This window comes from Corvus kubaryi, unplaced genomic scaffold, assembly GCF_017639235.1.
Source record: "Corvus kubaryi isolate FWS band 111438036 unplaced genomic scaffold, C.kubaryi_AGA036_p1.0 37172, whole genome shotgun sequence".
NCBI classification, from domain to species: Eukaryota; Metazoa; Chordata; class Aves; order Passeriformes; family Corvidae; genus Corvus; species Corvus kubaryi.
In genome coordinates this window covers 670,357-691,416 of record NW_024581047.1, presented here as the reverse complement: position 1 = coordinate 691,416, position 21,060 = coordinate 670,357, and the positions used below count along the sequence as shown (strand labels likewise).

The 21,060-nt window shown below is 41.3% G+C and overlaps 1 protein-coding gene across 5 annotated transcripts in view; it reads right to left on the bottom strand.

Moving 5' to 3' along the window:
- PEAK1 (pseudopodium enriched atypical kinase 1) overlaps nt 1-21,060 on the bottom strand; it is a 110,178-nt gene that overhangs the window by 21,975 nt on the left and 67,143 nt on the right. For 4 of the 5 annotated variants that reach the window (XM_042021792.1, XM_042021793.1, XM_042021794.1 and 1 more), the window contains 3 exons: nt 10,666-13,928; nt 4,243-4,359; nt 2,229-2,428 (listed from right to left, as the gene is read on the bottom strand). In XM_042021792.1, coding sequence (XP_041877726.1) covers nt 2,229-2,428; nt 4,243-4,359; nt 10,666-13,823 — 3,475 coding nt within the window. In that variant the 5' untranslated portion in view covers nt 13,824-13,928. The remainder of the gene's footprint in view (nt 1-2,228; nt 2,429-4,242; nt 4,360-10,665; nt 13,929-21,060) is intronic. The other variant, XM_042021795.1, reaches the window with a different exon arrangement.

Here is a 21,060-nt window from a genome sequence, read left to right as displayed (position 1 = left end):
TCTGTTTTGTAGGGCTTGTCCCTTGGAAGGCCAAACCACATATATTTGAGGGCAGTACCTGATATAAACTATTACCTGACTGCAGATGAAAATTTACCAAGGCTTGCAGTTATTTCTGTTCATGACATTTCACGTGACATGTCAGAACTGAAGATTAGGTGTTTATCAAAGTAGAGACATATGATCTGCTTTTTAATAAAAAACATAGAGTATGTATCAGATTAGTTTAAAAAGTGAACATCATGCATTATGCTGCAAATTGAGATGTTCACATGATGTATTTTACAAACTACAAACTGTAGCATGTAGCTCTAATTGCAGCTGAGGCAAGAGTCAAACGTGATGTAACTTCTCATATTATCCTTTCTTCCAGTTTCACATACCAGTATTTGTTAATTCTACCAAAGATAAGATTTTGCTGCCTAGGTGATGCAAGATGTGAAAACAAATAGGAATAATTCTCTGTCCCTACCTAGAAATCTCTCTGTTGCCATCTGAATTGGAAAGTGAGGTTGCTTGAATAAAACAGAAAGCCTTTGAAGGGCAGCCAGGGAGCTCAGTGCCATTTAGGGAAGCATTGCTCCTACCAACAGGCAGCTCTCCCAGCCAGAGCCAGGCAAGCCCTAGAGCTAACTTAACTCCTTCATACCAAAAGGTTACTTTGGAGACAGCAAAGCTCAAAGTGAACCAAGAATGAGGAGATGATTTTAAATAAAGTGCTAAGGGGTTGACTTTTATGGTTTTAAAAAGGAACATTCAAACTTAGGAACAGCACTAACACAGGCCAGGACTGATGGAAGGGATCTCTTGAGATGGTCAGGCAGTGTCAGCTGAAGCAGGTTGTCCAGATCATCTCCAGTTCAGGCTGTGAGTATCTCCACAGACAGAGATTCCATAGCTTTTCTGGGCAACCTGCTCCAGTGTTTATAATGGTATTTTGCTGCATGGGATAAACATGGTACAAGTAGTTCTGATGTATCTAGACCTTAACTGCCTGGATTCTGTCTGCAATGTTGCTATCTTCTAAATACACCAAATACAGATATGTATCTCACTAAATTGAAAATAATTCATTAGATCTATGAGTAATTCACCATACAGATTTTAGTTTTCCTCCCTAGAGGAAGAGTTTCTTGGTAGATATTAGCATCACGCTTGGATGGGATATTTTTCTCCTTTATGCTTTATAAACAATACCTCATTAATGTTTTAATAGCAGAATGCACTAATAAGCTTGCCACTAATTCACATTTAAGCAAAAAAATGCAACGCTCTCACTGAATATCTAAGGAATGTATGCACCTGAGGGTTTCAAATTTAGTCCTTGATCCCTGAAACCTGTGTGGACATGCTAAACCCCTTGTACTCGTGAGCCATCTCAACACAACCAGTTTACTCTTGGCCAAATGCTTAACACGTTGGTGTGTTTACAGGATTGGGATGTTAACAAAAAACGTGTATTCGGATATCCTGGAATATAAATAAATGAGACATTTTGTTCTCAAAGACCTGGCTGTAGGTATCCCTGAATTCACAGTACTTCAAATCGAAATGCTTCAGAAAATTAGGCTGATAATATTGATACTGTGCATCAGGAGATGCTGCTTTGTCTTGCTCCCTTATCTTCCAGAGAAGCCCTGCATCCATGTATCTCTTTAATGAGGCAGGAATTCAGTAATCATTGAATAGTACCTTCAGGACATTCATATCTCATTGGGGAGGAGCAAAAGTAAACTCTCAGACTAGGATAAGAACAGTTTCAGCCAACAAAAGATGGGTTCAAATGTTTTAGCAGTTTTTGATACTCTAAAATAATAACTTCTGTCTTTTGTTGAAGTTTAGAAAAATACTGAATTCTACTTATTCCTTCTAAAGAAATTAGGTAGCTTGCTCTGCATTTTAAAGCTCTTTGACAAAAATTCCTCCAAAAAGATAAAACAATGTTTCTTTTAAAAATCATTTGAGATATTTATCACTAAGGACAATTAAAAGACTGTTTTAAATTACAGGAAAACAAACCTTTGAGTTTGTTGAATCTTCACTTTCTTGGTTGTCATCTCTGAATGAGACAATATATCTTTATTTTCTATAAATCAATATTAAACAGGCATTAAAAGCTACCCTTATGAAGATGTATTAAGCTGTTCAGAAGAAAAGCCTCTTCACACCCTGGAAAGGTATCCAAGATCTCATCCAGTTCCTGTGTTTTCCTGTGAGAGTTCACTCACCCAAATTGCTGTATGTAGCACTGCAGGTATTCAAGTCAGGAGAATTTGGAGCTACTTCTTTTTCTTCCTCCCCCGGTGGCCCACGGCTGGAGGACACCACCGGGATGACTGAGGCGCTGCCCCCATTGTCCTGCTTCACAAACACGGCTCTGGGGACACGAGGGGACAACTCGTCCAGGGTCGGGTCATCAGGCACTTGACTGAAACAAACAAAACAACATCACCTGGAGACCCAAGCTGGGTACTGGATCCTGCTGGCAGAAATGCCAGGTTAGGCACTAAGAATCTTCAGGAAAGGGAATGAACTGGTAAAGACGTAAGTTCTTTCACCCTCCTTTTCCAAGAACAATTATCTACAGTTTTTATTTTCCCTAATGAGAAGAAACAACTTGTGACTGAAATAGTAACATGTTAGTTACTATTATCATGAGTATAATAATACATATTATATAATAGTTCATGCCTTTGATATAGAAGGTGCAATAAAATGCTTTACAGCTTGATTATCATCAACATCTGTACTCATAAATATGTAGGCATGATTCTGAGTAAAGTGTATGGGACTCAGGACAGCAGCAGAGTTTAAGGTGCTTTTTACCAGTCCGAACAATTGTGTTTCAAACAAAGGTAAGGAGGTATAGCAAGGGGGATTAAGTCCAAATAAATGCATAAAACTTTAGTGATACATTTTCATATACTGGTAGGATTTTGGGAACTGACACTCTGGGAAACAGACCTCATTTAGGCCAGTAATCTCTTTCCCATATAAAATTCTCCACCATTAAAATCCATCTGCATTAGGCCAACTGCAAAAGGCACTGAAGGCATTCCTCTGTGCCTGCTCTTAGCTATGAAGTTTTAATTAAACTGTGATGACTTATAGCACAAAACTCTGAAAATCGTGCATTCAGTTGGTTTCCATGGATATATTTATTGCAGTATAATTTTAAAATTATGCATTATATGCATGAAAAAATGCCGAGATTTAATAAAACCCCCCAATCATACTGAAAATATAGCAGCAATTATCAATAATATGCCACAAAAACATGTCAGAGCAAAAATATTTCCATGCCTTTATGTTCTCTCACTTGCAGAAACAAATACTCATTACAGGCCAAATCTCAAGAGCATATGTGCTGTTTGCTAGTTCTCATTACTACAGCCTGATCAAATACAACAGCAAGAATTTTAACTACTTGTGACTTCCATTAGGGACAGAAGTAACACACTGCCATCAAAAAATGATCAGCACATCATGTATCTGTAGAGATACTTATTTTTTGTAATAAGGATTTAAAACTTCCACAAAGAGTTAACATAAATGATAGGTATATGTCTATGGCAAAGCCAAAATCCTGAAAATCCTGGGACACAATCTTGTAGCAATCCCCGAGTACAAAGATTAAAACATGCCAATGCTCTGCATGACAAGACTCAGGACAGTGCAGTGTGCACATGCTGTTTCTGCTCAGACTCATGAATTTTAACTGCAGGCTGACACAAACCAAACTCATTAGAACTTGTTAGTAAAAGAGAAAAAATGGCGTAAGTTCAAAAAGATGTAATCTTTAATCAGCGTAACATTTTTTGTTCAATTTTAGTACCATGCATAGGAATGGTGTGAAGAACATTCCATGTGCCGTAAATATATCCACATTAAAGAGTTAACCTCTGTAATTTCAGAGTAAAGCAGACATAAAATTAAAGCAGTAGTTTAGATAATTTAACTAAAGACTTGTAGTTGCTGTAAATAATATACATACCTGCATTCCTCAACAGGAATGTTTTCTTTAAGAAGAAATAGATTCTAATAGCTTCACAGTTCTGTCATTGCCACAAACCAGGAATTATCACATCTCAAGTAACTTTTTAGTATCACTTGGCGAGGTAAGAACATACTCATTCTCCAAACCAGACACATGCAAGCACATACACTAAACCTAAGCTCAGAAGCATTTTGCCAAAGTAAACCAACAGCTAGAAAGGAAGAAAGAAAAAAATACCAACTCACCCACTGTACTCACTCACACAATTCCCCATTAAAGGAAATTCTTTCAGGGCCTTCTTGAGTCTTTTAATCATGTCTTGAAACTCTGGCGAGCCATTGATTCCACAGTGTTCTGGTGTGCTACAAGTTGTGCAAGCTGTGAGCAAGAGGGCTGAACTCTGCACAGAGTGATACACCTACTGCACCTTAGTGTTTACCTTCGGGGGCTGGGCCCTGCCAAAGGCCCCAGGAAGCCAGGCAGATCCAGCCCTGCCTTCTTAACTCTTGCACTGCCTTCCTGCAGGGAACACAGGGCACAGGCTGCTGCATCACTGCTCTGGAATGACGGCTATGGCCTTAGTCATGGCTATTGCTCCAGGAAAAGCTCGTTCAAGTCTCAAGAGGAGTTTTGGGAAATAACACTAACCTATTGTTAAGAGTAAGACAGTATCTCAAATCTGTATTCAGTGCCTCAAAAGAATACATTTTAAACCACAGCAATTAAGAGGTCAGGTCATGAAATCCGTGGGGAAATGCTTCCCAGTATCTTAACACTGAGGACAAAGAGATCAAGCCTATGTACACAGTGCAAATGTCAACCCCTTCGTTGGCGTTGGCGCTGGCAGGACACAGGAGGAACAAAAGGGGGAACCATTCTCACTCAGGGAGCTACAAGAACCAAATCCCCAGTTGCTCCATGAACTAAACAGTAAAAATGACATCCCTTTTCAAAGGAAGAAGAGCAGCTGATAAACAGGCAGTTCCCTCAGATTAGAACCATTAAAGCCTGATTTTGTATAACTTTCTATCTGCTTGTTGGTAGCAAGTCATACTTAAAGCTATCTCCTTATTTGGGATATTTATAGATATTTTGCCAGGATGGATTCTTTGATGCCTTGCATAAGAGCACATATTTAGCATCTACCATAGTGGGCGCAGCCTCCTCTGTCCAAGTCTTTTTCTCTTCCCTTTTTTATTTCAAAAACAAACTTCATAGAAATTAATTATCTTAGAGAACTCTGCTCCTCGGGCACAAGTGGCTGAAACTAAACAACTATTCAGAGTTAGTGGAGGGAGCAGCCCTCTGCACGCAGAGAACGTTTGTTTTCCTAAGAAGCTGAGATTATGTGAAGCAAAAAAACTTGCCATAAAAATGACTGTCCTTCAGACAACACCCCACTGAATTCAAGACCCGTCATTCACGTGTGCACAGGCTCAAAACTGTTTAAAAAGTGTTATTTTTTCTGCAGGGACAAATGCCTCTAAATCTTTCCTTCAGGCTCTCCTCCTCCACAGTTTCTGGAGGATAGCCAGAAGATGATGCGGTCTAACTTGCCTGGGTCTTTTGGGAACAGTAGGAACCAGAAAGCTGCCTGCGTAGCGTGTTAATTTTGGTGAGGACAGTGGAATCACAGCTCTTGTGTGACCTGTGTTCTCCTCTATTCAGAGCACGCCTGCTCAATTAGAGTGATTAATAAACAGCAATGAATATGAGGGAGATAAAGTGGAATGCTTATAAGAAGTGATTGTGAGAGTGTATTCCTGAATTAAGGTCAGATCCAGAGGTCAAGGTAAGGGAACAGAGTTCTGTGCAAGACAACACATAATCCCAGTGGCAGGAATCAGTGACAGAAACAGAGAAAAGCTGATGTGGCCTTAGAGCCAGCAGAGACTGTGATCTCGTCCCTGAGTGGACATCAGCAGCAATCAATGGCAGCTGTATAGTTGGAGATGACAAGGAAGATGACTTTGTACACACACAAACCGACTGTGTCATTTGTAGCTATATTAGTTTCAAAGACAGCGCTTTGAGATGCCCTCAGGCCCTGTACTTTTAAGCTAATAAAGCCAATATAAAGCCTAAACTGACTGAATAATGCTTGAGGAAAAATGCAGAGGTTAATGGAAGGAGGGAGGTCAGAGGCCATCTCACCCAGGAACTTCTCCTCAGAACACAGACCACTTTATTCCTGCAAAACACTCAGCAGAGACAGCCAGTGCCCAGGTTTCAGTCAGAGGGCACTATGGATACAGAAAACATTCCAATGGCTCCTGCAGTTCAGTCCCTCCTCACCACCACAAATAGTCACTGAAGAGGAAAGTGAAACAAACTTCTCAAATGACAACCTGAAACAACTAAGCCATGACGTTCATTCCTAATGCTCATTATTGAGAAGCTGGCTTAGTCCTGAAGCATGAGAATTTTATTTTTTTTTTTAGAGCTTGTATAATGCGATGTTTGCACGGATAACAGGAGTACACTTGATAATCCAGTAAAGACATCCTGCTAAGCTCTTTAGTGTCACTGAAACTCAATGACAATGAGTTTCACAGATTAACTGTGCATTATAAAGAATGCATTTTTCTTTATCCATTTTAAGTTCTCAGTCTTTCCATTTTACAGACTGTATTAGAGGAGTTAAGAACAATAATACATGATTTACCATTTCTTAATCTAAATTTATAAAATAATAAATGGTAAAGTCCCTTCTACTTGGATCTTTTACAGTGCTTGGTGTTTACAAGTTCTCACATAAAATGGTACCAAACTTACTGCTTAATGCACATGCAGAATTTCCAAATCTGTTAGAATTGGAAAATGGTCTAGAGAAATATCTCAGAAGTTTTTAATTGATGAAATGGTAGAAGATAGCTTGTTAATACTTTTAAAAGCACTGCTAAGCACTGCTGAGTAAGGTAGATAAAGCTTGCTGATACCTAGATTAAAAAAACCCTAACATGGATTTGACAAGAAGGGAGAGTTGATCTACTTTAACTTTTCCAGGAGAATTTCTCCTATTTCAGTAGACTTGCTCAAGCAAGAAATTTCTTTTCATCTATAACATCCTTGAATTCTCATCAATTTACTTGGGCTGTCCCTAAAAGGTTTTGGATTCACGTGAGAACCACACCCCAAGAGTTATATCAGAAGCCCTATAAACTCGCAAGGACTTTGTTTTAAACAGAGCCCTACTGTGATTTGACAGATTTTGTTATCTTCCCAAGCAGTTTCTGAAGCAGCTGTGGAATCTGCAGGACTGGATCAGTGACAATGTGAAAGTGGAATGTGGCAGTGGTGGTTATTCCTGCCTGTCTCTGGATGAAATCCTGATCTTAATGTATGGCTACATTTTTGAAGAACAGTGATTCCCATTGTTTCTACTGAGTGATCTGTCACAACATTCATATTCCTCTATACAGAGCTCAGATCTATCAATTATGAGCTGAAATGCTTTTGCAAAAATTAACACAATCTTAGGAATTAGATTGGTAATCACAAATTTAGCTATGAAGAAAGGCTTCCTTATCTGAACCAGAACAAAATAAATATACAGACCTCACTACCTGAAGGAAGTATTTCAGGAAAAACAGTTTTATCTTCACTTCGTCCAAGACTGGCCCCGAGATCCCATAAAGGAAAGTTATGGCTGACTTGCAGCTGTGAAAGGAAACTCTTGAGTTTAAACTGTAACTGAAATGGAGATGGCTGTGCCCAGATCAGATTAGTTCAGCTCTGATGTGCTTTATGAAGACAGCCAAGGAAGCAGCAGGACACTGTACTGCACTTTGCTTTTAGGAAATGTCTCAATCTAACAAGTTGCTGCTGGGTATGAGCAGTGATGTCTCAATGAAGGAGAGGAGAAGCCTTTATCTTGTGAAACTCCAGCAGCAACGCTCTGATCTCTAAGATAAGAAAGCCTCTGAAGGATCTTTTTATTCAACTTGTGATGAGTGGATTGGATTGCACACTGTGCTGTACCACGTTCATCAGTTACAGTGACTCGGGCCAGAAATATCATGTTATCTTTTGGTCAATTTTAGGTTTTGCCTCAGAACAACTGCTGCTTCATGAACTACAGGTGTTCTCATTCTAATTAATGATAAAGCTGACATGACTGCTGATTTTTAGCAAAATTTAATCTATCTACAAATTTTTGGTAAATTTATCATTATTTGGTAGCTCCTTTTGAACCAGCATATGTGCATCTTGCCATCAAACAGAAACAATCACACTGAGAAATCAAAACCAAGTTCCTTTGTATAACAGAGAGATAATTTTCAGCTTTCCGAAAAACTGGCTATTTTGCAAGTGCTGTTCAAAGGGAAAACTGACCTTTCTAGTGATAACTTGAAATACCTTCAGCTGTTTCGTGGTTGTGTTATCAATCTTTAGCAGCTTTGTAATCCACTGCAAAGTAAGGAAACACTGTATGTTCATTTAATTTGCTTTCAAGACCCCCCAGTAATCTGACATTTTTAAAGCTTATCTTATTTTCCAGGTCATCAGTTTGTTTTTTCAGAGAGCTTGCTTTCTTGGCATTCTGAGTCAGAGAAGTGTCCCATTCACTGATTCTATCTTCAGGTCTTCCATTCTCCTCTAAGCCTCTGCAGGCTTAGAACATTCTAAACATCTTCTTCATGCACATATTTTAGCCTGAATTACAGCTAACTTTGTATTAATACCTGGAGGGTTAACACAAAACAAGCATAGCTTCTCATGGGTCATGCCTCCTGCTTGTGCAAAAATGGAATTTGGAAATCCTGATTCTCACCCACCAGGATATTAAAAACAAAAGCCAAACCCCTTAAACAAGAATAAAAACTCCTTCAATTTTGTGGTACTATAAGGTTTCACTTGGTCTCTTTAACAACATTAAAAAGTATTTTAAAACCCCAAATAACTCAAGGCACCAGGAATATAAGAACTGAAACATAAAGCTACCCACTGCCTAGTGCTCCCACAACTCAGCACCTCCGTGTAATTTCTTTGAAATTTGTAGAAACCAGGGAACAATATTGTCAGAAAGAAGAAATTCTAATTCTAACATTTGGAAAATCCCAATTTTCACTGGGGAAAATTCTGAGATACGGCTTTAACCAATATCATTGTGACTTGAAGAAAACTAAAGAGTAAACATGCTTTTTGGAATAAGTGAATGAGAGAACAGTGACCCATTGCCTTCAAAAGGAAGGGCAGAAGGTATCCCAGTCGCAGTGCAAGAACAGGACACGTTCCAACAGCACCATCTCCAGGGCAGTGCAAGAATCCCTGACAGGCTGTTCCTGCCCTCTCACCACCCGGAGAAGCAGCTGCTCCTTCCTGCCCCAGCCCCTGTCACATCAGCCAGCTGATGTGGCTGAACAATGACTGCGAAGTTCTTTCGCACTTGGATCTCTGCCCTGGTCTGGTTCACCAGAGCACAGGAACTGTCTTGCCAGCACAAGAGCAGGGCACTAGAACAAGAGAATCTCCTGATGGCACTGTAACCAACCTCACCTTCTTCAGCTTCCCCTGGAGACAGGACAAAAAACTAGGCTCCTGTAAAGGGGGTTGAGAGCACAAACTCCTGCAATCCTTTAACCTGCCCTCTGAAGGTAGCTACTTCTCACCAATTAATTTAGGGTAAATCTAGAGAGACTGCACTCCTATCAAGGGTTATTCTAGCACTTTTCTTGTATAGACAATGGAGAAAGAAAACCAAGTTGTTTTACTTTAGGACAAGTGGCAGTCTGTTTATGGTGACGTCTAACTATGCTCACACAGAGATTTCTATTAGCTTAAAACTGCTTTAGCTAAAAAACACTGCAGTTTTCTTGTACAGAATATAGAGAAAGAAAACCAAAAAACACTGCCATGATGCATTTTCTGGGGCTCACACTTCACAAAATTTTCAATTTCCTACCATTAGGTTGTTGTTATAATTAATTAAATAATTCAAGTTTGAGGCTACTTTGGAATTGGTATGTGTAATAATATTGGAAGACAAATTCTAACACATCCACAGCTGTGGTCAGCAGACAGGGAATTTAACTGTGCCCACGTTACTGACTTCAACTGATGCGACCAGCTCTGCTGGATCCAGTACTGTCAGGGGACAAAGCACAGTCACTGCCAAAGGCCTTGCAAGACAGAGATAAGACTATTGTATAGGTACTCTAATTCTGCGATTACTTTTTTACAAGGTTTATTTTGGGAGTGCTGCAGTGATGTTGCAGTGTGGTTAATTAGCATTTGTCATATTCTTAGGCATGTGAGGTAAAAGTTAGCATAGCACCTTCCATGAGTCACAGATCTTTTAACTTCTGTTGTACTTCTCAATAGTTGCCTTCTATTTCTGCTGAGAAATTCTGAAGTTTCCCATAACATAGAAACACTTTCTTAAAGTAGAAATTCAGGAGAATGGATCTAATTCAATGAACATGGCTATTGTGACATATTCTGGAAGACAAACTCTAAACATCAGGTACTGCTTCTAGTAAATGTTTTACATATTTTCTGATATCTAACATAACAGAACAATTTTAAAATACGCTTTAAGTTACCTAAAATAAATGTACTTTGAAAAAATTGCTTTAATGTAATAAAACTCCTTAGTCTCTCCCTTTTCAGCAGCATATACAGGACAGTTTGCAACTGAGTAAGTGACTAAAAAAGCTGAGTGGTACCTGGGGATTTTCTTGGGAGCCTGAGGTGGTGAGGAATGGCTCACTGTGTTCTGTTCCGAGCTCTCTGGAGGCTTTTCCTGTGTTTCTCCCTTGTCTTTCACCAGTGCCTCTGCAATAGCAGACTCCACCCCACCCTTGAGTGGGAGCTCAGCCTTTGGCTCCGCTTGTGCTGGTTCACATCTGTACATGAAAACGATTGACGGCTTCTCGCTGGAGTCCGACTTAGCCTCGCTGAACCAGTGGTGCCGCTGGACTGGAGGAGGGGGGAGCATGTGTATAACAGTTCCATCCAGACCCACCAACTTCCCTTTCTCCCTGTCTTTCTCTCTTTCTTCCTCATCGTCAGCTTTCCTGCGTCGGAAGAAGCTCTTGAACGATATCCAGCGTTTGGGTTTCGCATCGGGACGCCGTCCCTCCGAGTGCAGGATGGACTCGGCCTCTGTCGACCTGGTGGGGCTGTTGGGTTTGGTCCAATTGCTGAAATGCCTTTGCAGCAAGTTGCTGGCATGGTAGGGAGAGGAGGTGGAGCGCGGAGGGGGGAATGGCGGTGCCTGCTCTGCCTGGGGACTCGTGGCACTCGGGGTGGCTCGTGCTGGCTTTGGAGAGGGAGTGGCAGCTGCCTGTGAAAGTGGATCTTTCTGCATTTTAATGGCTGTGTTTTCCATCTTGGAGGACTCCACTTCAGGCTGTGATGTAAACAGAGATTTGGGTCGTACCAAGGTGCTTTTAGTAGCATCTCCCTCAGGGGGTAAGGAATACAGTTCTTCTACACTACAGGACTTGGGAGCAGACTGAGGTGTTTCTGGAGGAGACTGTGGAGGCTGGATAGAAGCCACAATCTGTGAGAGCACCGTGCTTGCGTTCTCTCTGCCGCCGCTGCTGCCAACAGAACCCTCCGGGGTTACATCTGGTTTTGCTGCAGGCTCTTGCATTGCCTTTTGAACTCTGGATGGGGAGCTGTGGTCAGCACTGTGACTCCTCTGTGGGGATATCTGGCTTTTACTGAGGCAGCTGTTGAACTCTTGGACTTTTTGAGCCACAGAGCCCAGCCTGCACTCGGAGCTATTGGCCACCCCCTTCGCTTGGGACAACTCAGTGGGTTTGCTGCCTATGGCTTCAGTCGCTTTACTTTCAGTTTCTATTTCTTCATAGGTATGGCTTATCACACTTGTAGTTTTATCTTTGATGGACAGCTCCCCACTGGTCCCTAGAAAACTTTTATAGATTGCCAGGTTATCATACGCATTTGGATTGATTACAATAGGAACTTTAATAGCATTTTTAGAACTCTTAGCATAAGTGGGCTCATCATGAATGATAATAGGAAAAGGTGGCATGCCAGCATTGTTGTAACTGTTGAATTTTATCTCAGATAAATTAGGAGACTTAACTGGGATAGTTTTCGAGGAAATGTTTGTAGCTGTAGGTGAAGTAGGAGCTGACTTGTGGCTTGTCTTCCTGGGAGGAACAGAAGGTCCTGAGCTGTTTCCAATCAGTTCCACCTTAGGTATCTTCTGTCTTGGACTAGTACTAGAAGTCCACACTTCTTGGTATCTGATTGCACTGGATTTTTTCAGGTTAGCATGTACACGTACAGGTGATGCTGCAGAAGATGCAATAGGTGTGCCTGGGGTTACTGGTGAGCTTGGGTTAGATGATGCCTTTTTGGTTTCTGAGGTTTCAGTCTGATTCTCTTTACATTCACTGGTCATGGCAGCTGATACATCCACTACGGTGTATGGCTTGCACACTGGTTGTTCCATATTCACCACCCTGTAAGGTTTAGCTTGCTCCTCCACAGGCACCAAATTAATAGTTACGGCTTGACCAGCAACATCTGAAGAACTTTTATTCTCCGGTGTATCAGTCTGCACAGCAATTTTGCCATCCTTCTCCTCCAGGCGAAGCGCAAGGGCTGCCTTGTGAGTTTCCAGACTTTTCAGAGCATTTCTGGGTGCTTTTGGCACATCCTTCACTTGTTGATTGTCACAAAGACTTTCATATTCTGGTTCAATCACTTTGAGGTCCTGAGGAGTGCTAGGAGATAACCCTCCATTACAGAGCTTCTGGGAAGAACTGCTGGTTGTCCCAGAACGAGACTCTTCTGTCAGAGAAGAATCAGGAGATGTAGAATCAGAGGATACCATGCTCTGCATGCTCTCTTGCCCATAAAGAATCACAGTCTCTTCCCCGTAACCATTTAAAATTTCATCATAACTGTCGTCATAATCCACTGCACAGATCCGCTGGAGAGACTTGTTCCGAAGGGGCACAGTATTCCATTTTTTGTCAACACAGAACGGAACAGGAGACAGGGTGTTAGCTCTGAAATTAGCAAAGCGAGGTTGGCCCCTCATGCGGATTTCCATTGCTAACAACTCTTCATCACTTTCATCCCAGCTCTCATGCTCTTCCTGCATGCTGCCAAAAAACGTGTCATCCTCACTCTCATCTCCACTAGAGAACTCTGGATAACAGAAACGTCCACCTTCATTACTTATGACTTCAGTGCTTCCACTCAGAATAACATGCTTACTCTGTGAATCCTTCATTCCACCCACCATGCAGCTCGGAGGGATCTTCCTTTCTAATGATCTTTTGTAACAATTATTTATCCTTCCCAAGAAGGTTTCTCTTGAGTTTGTTTCATTTCCAGTGAGCTGAGGTGTGGTATCCAAACCTGCAATCTCCTTCAAAACTTCTGTCAGTCCATTATTATTGTTATTTGGTATCTTACCCACGCCCTCGCTGTTGCCATAAGGCCTAGGAACATGGCTGTAACCTTCGATCTCCTCCTCATTATTATTGTTCAGTGGTTTTTTGTTCAAGACTGCCTTGTTCCGGTTCCACCCCGCAGGCAGGGGTTTGTTCTCGCACTGATCCAGCATGGTGAGCTCGCCACACAGCCCCTGCCCATCTGCCACCATCATGGTGGGTTTCACAGCTATCGTGGGCTTCTTGGCCACAGGTGGGCGGAAGCTGCCAGTGTTTCTCCCACGCTGGCTGTTACTTTGGTTCGCATTGGGTTTCAGGTTTCCATGCGAGAGGGGCTTTTTTTCTGACACCGGGGGTAACTGGTGCAAGCTCTTGGGCTTGAAGCAGTTCTTACATTCACCGGGTTTCCAGACGTGCTCAGTGAAAGTGTTGCAAGCAGACATTTTCCCAGAGCTCGATGCCGTGCTGCTCAGTGCATGGTAAGAGTCTCATCCATGTGGTTCCACTCTGTTCACATAGTATGGACACTTCTTTGAGCAGTGATCATGCTGGAAGAACACAAAACAGAAAGAGGATGAGAATGGGGAAAAATCTGCTTGATCATTATATTTTCCACACTAGGGACAACTTGGAAGGAGCAAGTAGCCTTTTGCTGACATCTTCACTTTTTTATATAAATTTACGAAACTATGTAACTGAAATGCAAACCCAAATTGCCAGTATCATTCTTCTCATAAAGAATTAAAACTTTGGCAGCTAAGTCCAATGTTACTGAAAGCAGAGAGAGGGAAAAATGGCAATGACTGAGAACTTAGAGTAATTCTCTTGACTAGTTCAGGACCATTGACCTTTAATTTTGTCCAATAAAACAAATGCAGGAAGAGGATATAAACTCGAAGATTACCGCACATTATGTTTTCACCGTAACTACTCAAACATGAGACAGAAAAGTAAGAGTATGTTTACTCTCCTAAATGCAATTGAGATAATTTGTTTTAGCTTTGAATGTGAACAAGCTGAGCTTAAGTGAGAAAATATGTTCAAGCAATTCCAAACTCTGCCATTTTAGCACTTTTTCCATCAGAGTCAAATGATAACTGGAGAGATATTTTGGCTGAACAGATAGGCTGTTCTGATGCCCTGGAAAAGCCAGATAAAAATACAGTGGAAATCTTTCTAGAAAGTCATTGTTTTTTCTCCTTTTGCTTACCACAGCGGCAATAAACCATTCTGATATACTCAAAACAAAGCTAAGGATTTTTAGTCCCTGATTTGTTTCACATGTAGCTTTCCTACCTAACCCCTCCAGAAATAACAACTGAAGAAGAACTGAAAATCTCTTTCGAAGTGAATCTTTTTATTTCCTGAAACAATCAGCCTTAAGTAAAAATCAAACACGAATCTGCTGTGCTTTATAGTCACTGGAGTATCCAGGATTTGAGAGTTTCATGAATTAATGCCTGAAGATTTTAAACCTTCTGAGCCAAATCCGCAAGTCTGTTCTCTTCGTCACTGTTGCATAACTCAAATTATCGGAGACATTTTACTGAGGTGAAAGAATCTCTATGTCCACTGCTACTTCTGTAAACAGAGGCACTGGAAATCAGTAATTTTCAATTCTTACAGGCCTTGGGGTGCAAATATCCTTGCTGCTCACCCAGGTACACGGCGAGGGCACTGATGACCCTGTGCAGGTACAGATGCAGCTCCCCACAGAGCCCGTGGTGGGAGCTCAGCAGCAGGGAGGCTGTGCTGGAATTCACCACAGGCACCACTGGCTTTCATCAGTGTGGCGAACAACAGGATCATTCGGAGAGCTGACACCAGGAGGGGTTTGTCAGTCTCCTCACGTCCCACTCTGTGTTTTGGCAAGGGATGTCCTGTGCTGGCAAACCAACAGAGCAATCCCGATCCAACAGCAGATGGGGCTGAAGCCTAACTCTATTAGTGTCTTCAGACACAGCCGTGCTACCAGGGCTATCAGATTTCATATGCTGACTAAATATGTTTCCAGACAAAGCTTTTTGCCAAAAAAGCCACTGCCAAAAGCTTTCTCTGTATGACTTAAGAGATAGAAAGTCTGCCAGACTGAGATCTGCCCAAACTTTTAGACTTTGTTTTACATATACAGAGTAAAATGCCTTTGTATGTTTCTTGATCTCTCTCATGATTTGTTGCTTCAACACTTTACAAGGCCATACACTGTAAGCAGAAAAATTACATTAAGAAATAGTTCTCCTAAAGCCAGAGAAAGAGCATGTACAAGAATTTTATACTCTGGTTAGCTCCCTCTTTTCATGTGTTTAACAAATAAAAGGAGTAAAGTTACATTAATGGGAATCTAAACTAAATGCTTTCTTAGAAAATGTATTTCTCCATCACATAAAAACTCTGAACAACCAATTTAAACAAAAGGGTTAGTGCTTGTGTGTGGGTTTTAAGATTTACCCATGTGATCTTATTTCTCTGAAATTGCATAAGCTGCACTTGCTCTAGAATCCCATCACAAGGCAGGCAGCTTTATGGTGTTCCAGGTTAAGCATTTTCTGCTAGGAACAGGGGAGCACTGAGAAAGCTCTGCACTGCCTGCCTTCCTGTGGCTACATCCTGATGTGTCACCACTGGCTGTGTCACAACACACTGTTCACTCTCCTTTGTTCTGACACTGATGCTGACACTTCCTCTAAGCCAAAGGAGGGTTACACTCAACATGAGAATGGGAACTACAGGAAACTCAGCAGAACCACAGTTCTCCAGTGGGAGTCACAAATACAGCTCTGTACTTGATCCTAAAACACTCCCTGCCATGTAGCAGCAGTGCTGCCTGCAGCAATTTACCTTAACAGTCACACACCTGGTGATTGTGGAAATGCAGATGTGGAACCTGTACACAGAATATATGTAAGCCATGTGTAGTTATTTTAGCTCTTTTGGTCTCCAATAGCCAATAAAACTGGTTTGAACACAGCCTTGATCCCTAGGATGATTTGTGACAGTCTGGAACAGAAGAGTCACTGACTTCCTGGGTCTGTGAACCCCAGCTGGGTTTCCAACTGGCTCGGGCACAGCAGGACAAGCAGTTCCTGTCGCCTGCCCTGAAACTGCCTGCAGCTGCACCACAGAGGAAACAACCACCTTCCAACAAGAGGAAATGGATCTTAAGGAAACAACCCAAACAATTCCAACACTGTGCTACTTTTGTACTTTGAAATCAGAAGCACTCCTACGCTATTTCAAATTAAACCCACAGTGACCTTTATATGTCGAAGCAAGCATTTGCGTTCTAAAAAAAAAGTCAGTTTCTTCCTTGCTGTACAACTAAAAGCAATCTTTCTGCTGCTTTCCTCTCCTTTAAAAAAGAAAATTTACTTTTTCAACTACAGATTCCCTATTATGAGTGGTAATTATGGTGAGAGTGATTAGGAGTGATAAGAGAAATGAAATCTTTCAGTAGGCTGTTGCTCCCATGGCTGTCACCAGCAGCTGCAGCATGGCAGGGGGCAGCAGAGGCCATCGAAGGGACTGAAAATGCACACAGATACAAGAAGAAAATCACCCTGACATTGTTCGTTGCTGGATTCCTACACTATTTCCAAAACAAAGCAGGGCAACGAGAGACCCAGGCAGTCACACCTCGGATCCCTTCAGCTGCAAGTGACCAAGTATCTTTTCTTCCCTAACTTCCCTGCTTCCACTGATGTTCCATGTACTTGCTAAGGAACAGGAATGTGCTCCCTGAAGAGCTCCTGGCTCTTCTGAAATGAGTAGTTCAGATGACAAAACTTATTTGAAGACACTCAATCTACGCAAAAGCAAGGCAATGACAACTGCAGATGTTACTTACAAAACAGCATTAGACTTGTAAAGAAAGTATTAATAGCAAATCCGTAACATCAACAGTCTGCGTTTCATCCCTGTATCTCAAAGCCTTTTATGTAAGTTGATAAACAGAACTATTGACAATTTATACAGGGAACCACTGCAGTGCTGTGACGTTAAGGAACTAAAATTCACCCAGTGAGTCAGTGTCAGGAGCAAGAACAGACAGACAACTTCTGCTCCCAACAGCAGATCGTGATACTTCATTCACTAAATGGTTGAATCAGCACAGATAATTTATCAGCCTTAAAGGCCAAATCATCCTTTGTGTATATGAGACTAATGCTCCTCATTCCAGCAGGTACACAACTGTGCACAGGAGGGCTAAGCCTGGCCCTGGTTGAGTTGGTATCAAGCAGTCAGGAAGGCAAAAGCATATTTTAGTTTTTGGATCAGAGGGAGAAGATGACAGATTCGGAGCTGCAGTGCAAAGATGAAGCAGAGATCAACTGAGATACCCTCATGTCAGGGAGCTTGCACAGCAATGCAGAAGTGTTTCTCTGGCTCTTTTATTTGTTGACATCATCTTTGCTGAGTGCATGAAGATAGTAATAAACATGCATTTCAGGCATTTTGCCTTTGTTCTAGGTAATTTCAGGCTGGCAGGTCTCCTTTGGATGCATGCTGGCTGAATCACAATGAAGGCCTTCTCCAGTACTACTTTATACTAAAATAATCCAATTAAAAGGAACTTAATTGGTGTGCAACATTCCCTACAATTTCAACATTTTAAAAATGAATAGTCTTGGTAAGTACCAGATGGTGACATGCACTAATTAATCAGGCCTGCTCAATGAACGAGCATATGAAAATGAATGCACCTATTAGACACGTGTTTGCAATGCTGTGTGCTGCGGAAAACTCCCCCCACTGAAAAGCTGGGATTTTCCTGAGCTGGTAACCAGCACCCTCTGGTCTTTTCTGGGATCACCACGTCCTGACACAGGTTTCCTTTGGTTTGTCCTCCTCCAGGGAAAAGCCATTTACCTTTAGTGCTGCTGTCCCTGACAACAGGATTGCGATTTTTATGCTGCAGGATAAACTGCATTGATCAGCCTTCTTCAGCACCAGTCCCATCAAGTGCTGCTGCACAACCACAAACCTCTTGCCACTGCCAGGCATGTCCTCAGACTGAAAAAATCAGCAGTAGGAATCCAACCTGGGTTTCCTATACAGGAGTGCCCAAAGGCCACAAAACCACCACGGCTTTGTGGTTTGTCTGAACCACTTACAGGCATCTGGACAGTCACTGATCATCATAAACGATAGTGCACATCTCCCATAGCAGGGATAAAGTGATGTTATTCTTTGCCAGTATTTGATTTCTGTTTCTTTTAAATTTTAAAGTAATCATAAACATTTTCACAGACTGTTTTCAAAACTGAGACTCATGCAGGTCCTGCTTGGGTGGCAATGGGCTGTGGAAATGCTCCCAGAGAGTGTCAAGCACTCACTTCACTCATGGTATGCCAGGAAAACCCATGAAACTAAAGAATAGCAAGCAGCATTATGGATTGGCACAACTTTATTCCCAAAGTGAAGGATATTTGCTAAATATCAGCTCATTGCAGTACCAAGCCAGAGCTCTGACTCTGGCAGAGTGCACAGATGGACATTTCCATAAATGCTGGGCATTATCACTTTTGTTAAAAAAGAAAAGTTTTATCTTGCTGTAGATAGGGTTATTTTTCCTGTTTTAATGTCTCACACTGTATTTTTTCTCCTTTAAAAAGAGTTCAAATGACATAAATATTTCAGAATACTAAGTAAGGGAAGGAAACCTTTAAATGTGGGGTTTTTTCTTCACTAAAACTTGCAAGGATAAAAAATAATAGAAATAACCAACAAACTGGAGCATAAATCTGCCCAGGGCTAGACAATCTGTGATGCTTTAGAAGAAAACAGGCATTTCTTTGCAATTTACCTAACCCAAAGAGATAATGCCACAGAGCAAGGAAAAGGCAAGGAATATCCTCGGGATCTGCCCAGGTAATCTGAATAGATTCTACATCATCACACAGGGAACACACGAAGCTGTAATGAGGCCAAGCTCTGCCCTTTGGTGCTGGGGCCCAACGGGCCAGCCAAGGCAGGTGTTTGAATATGAACTCTTTTGAGTCCCAGTAATAAGAATTCTTGACATTCTTAACTGGAGAATTTTTTTCCTTTTGGGGGAAAAAAAAAAATCATCATTTAGCATTAATAACATTTTAAATTTATAAGGTCCATTTAGACATATATAAATTCTTATAATAATGATCACTCAGACAAGGCTGTACAGTATCTTCTTTAGGAATACTTTTTTATTTACATGGAAAACGAATTTTTATTTTTTACTTTATGAAAAGTGAGGTAAGCCAGACTATAAATTGTTTGCTTTCTAAAAATGGCTGTACAAGATTCTAAGACCTAGCAGCAAATTAAGGGTAAGCGTATCAGCTGACAGGAAAAAGCACAATAATAATAATTTCAAAAAAATATCCTCAATTCCAGTGCATTTCAGTTTCTCCCAACTCTATTTAAGGAAAATGATGAAAATTAAGCCCTTCACAGCATCTTAAAAGTGCACCTGTATGACTATCTCTTGACCAATTTAATTATCTTTGATTTACCCTTCCTGGGCTCACTTGAAATTCTGCCCTTTGATCTTTTTTTCCTTTTCTTTAAGCACATGCAAACACTCATGTGGAGCAGAATGAACTTTACCAAACCTCTCCAGAATGTGCTCACAACACACAAAAAAGCAATTACCTGAGAAACATTATAGTGCTTTTATAGTCAGAAACCTGGTAACAGTTGGGGTTATCCTTCTGCTGAGCACAGCTTGAGAAGGAAAAGAGTGTGGATCATCACTGGATTGTGGAGTCCAGCAATTCTGCAACTTCTGTTTGCTTAAACCTCTCTCCCTTGCACTACTGCAGCCCCTGGCTCCAAAGATCTTAGTACTGAACAATCTGATGCAGCAAAACCCACAAGTGCCAAACCTGACCCCTCCCCCCAATCCATTTCAGTTGCACAAATAACTTGTGGATAGCAAAATACAAAATGGCATTGGAAAGGATGGGAAAGAACTGACTAAAAAGTAGCCAAAGACACACTGGTGGTGTCAGGGCAGAGAACTCAGGAGGGAGGGGCTGGCTCCCAGCCAGGGTAAGATCAGCTACAACACAGAGGGTACAGCACAGTGGGCACCCTCCAGTGGTCTCAATCCCCCCAGGAGCCTTAGGAGTCACTAAATAAAGACTTGGCAGAATTAAGTTTAAAAATAAACCACAATGATGCATTATAAAAAAAATGAGGTATTAAAAATAACTGATAAATTACAAGCAACAGCACAGCAAGGCTGGACTGTGTAGAGCCAAGAATTGTGGAGAAATTCAGGAATCAGGTGGCTGAGCTATGCAAAGTTATCCAGTCCTCTATCAGAACCAGGCATCAGTACAGCACAGGGTGAAGGGATGTGCTTTTTATCATGACTTCTGGGAAGGAAACCTGCTCTTCCTACCAAACAATGAACCAAAGGGCAAAAGAGAAATGGCACAATTTTATTTTAAGCTTTGAAGAAGTTCTCTCCAATTTCTAATGGCAGGACATGCAAATGGTGTCACAGAAAACGCCAGGCAACCAGCAGATTACATGCTTTCTGTGTGAGAAAATCAATGACATGACTTACTGAGTATTGTGCTCAGTTCTATTTATGACATCTCAGGAAGAAATGCTGCATAAAACAGCCACAAAAATATTTTAATATGGAAAGCTTTTGATCCCTTCAGTGAAACAAAAAGATTAGGATAGTTTAGT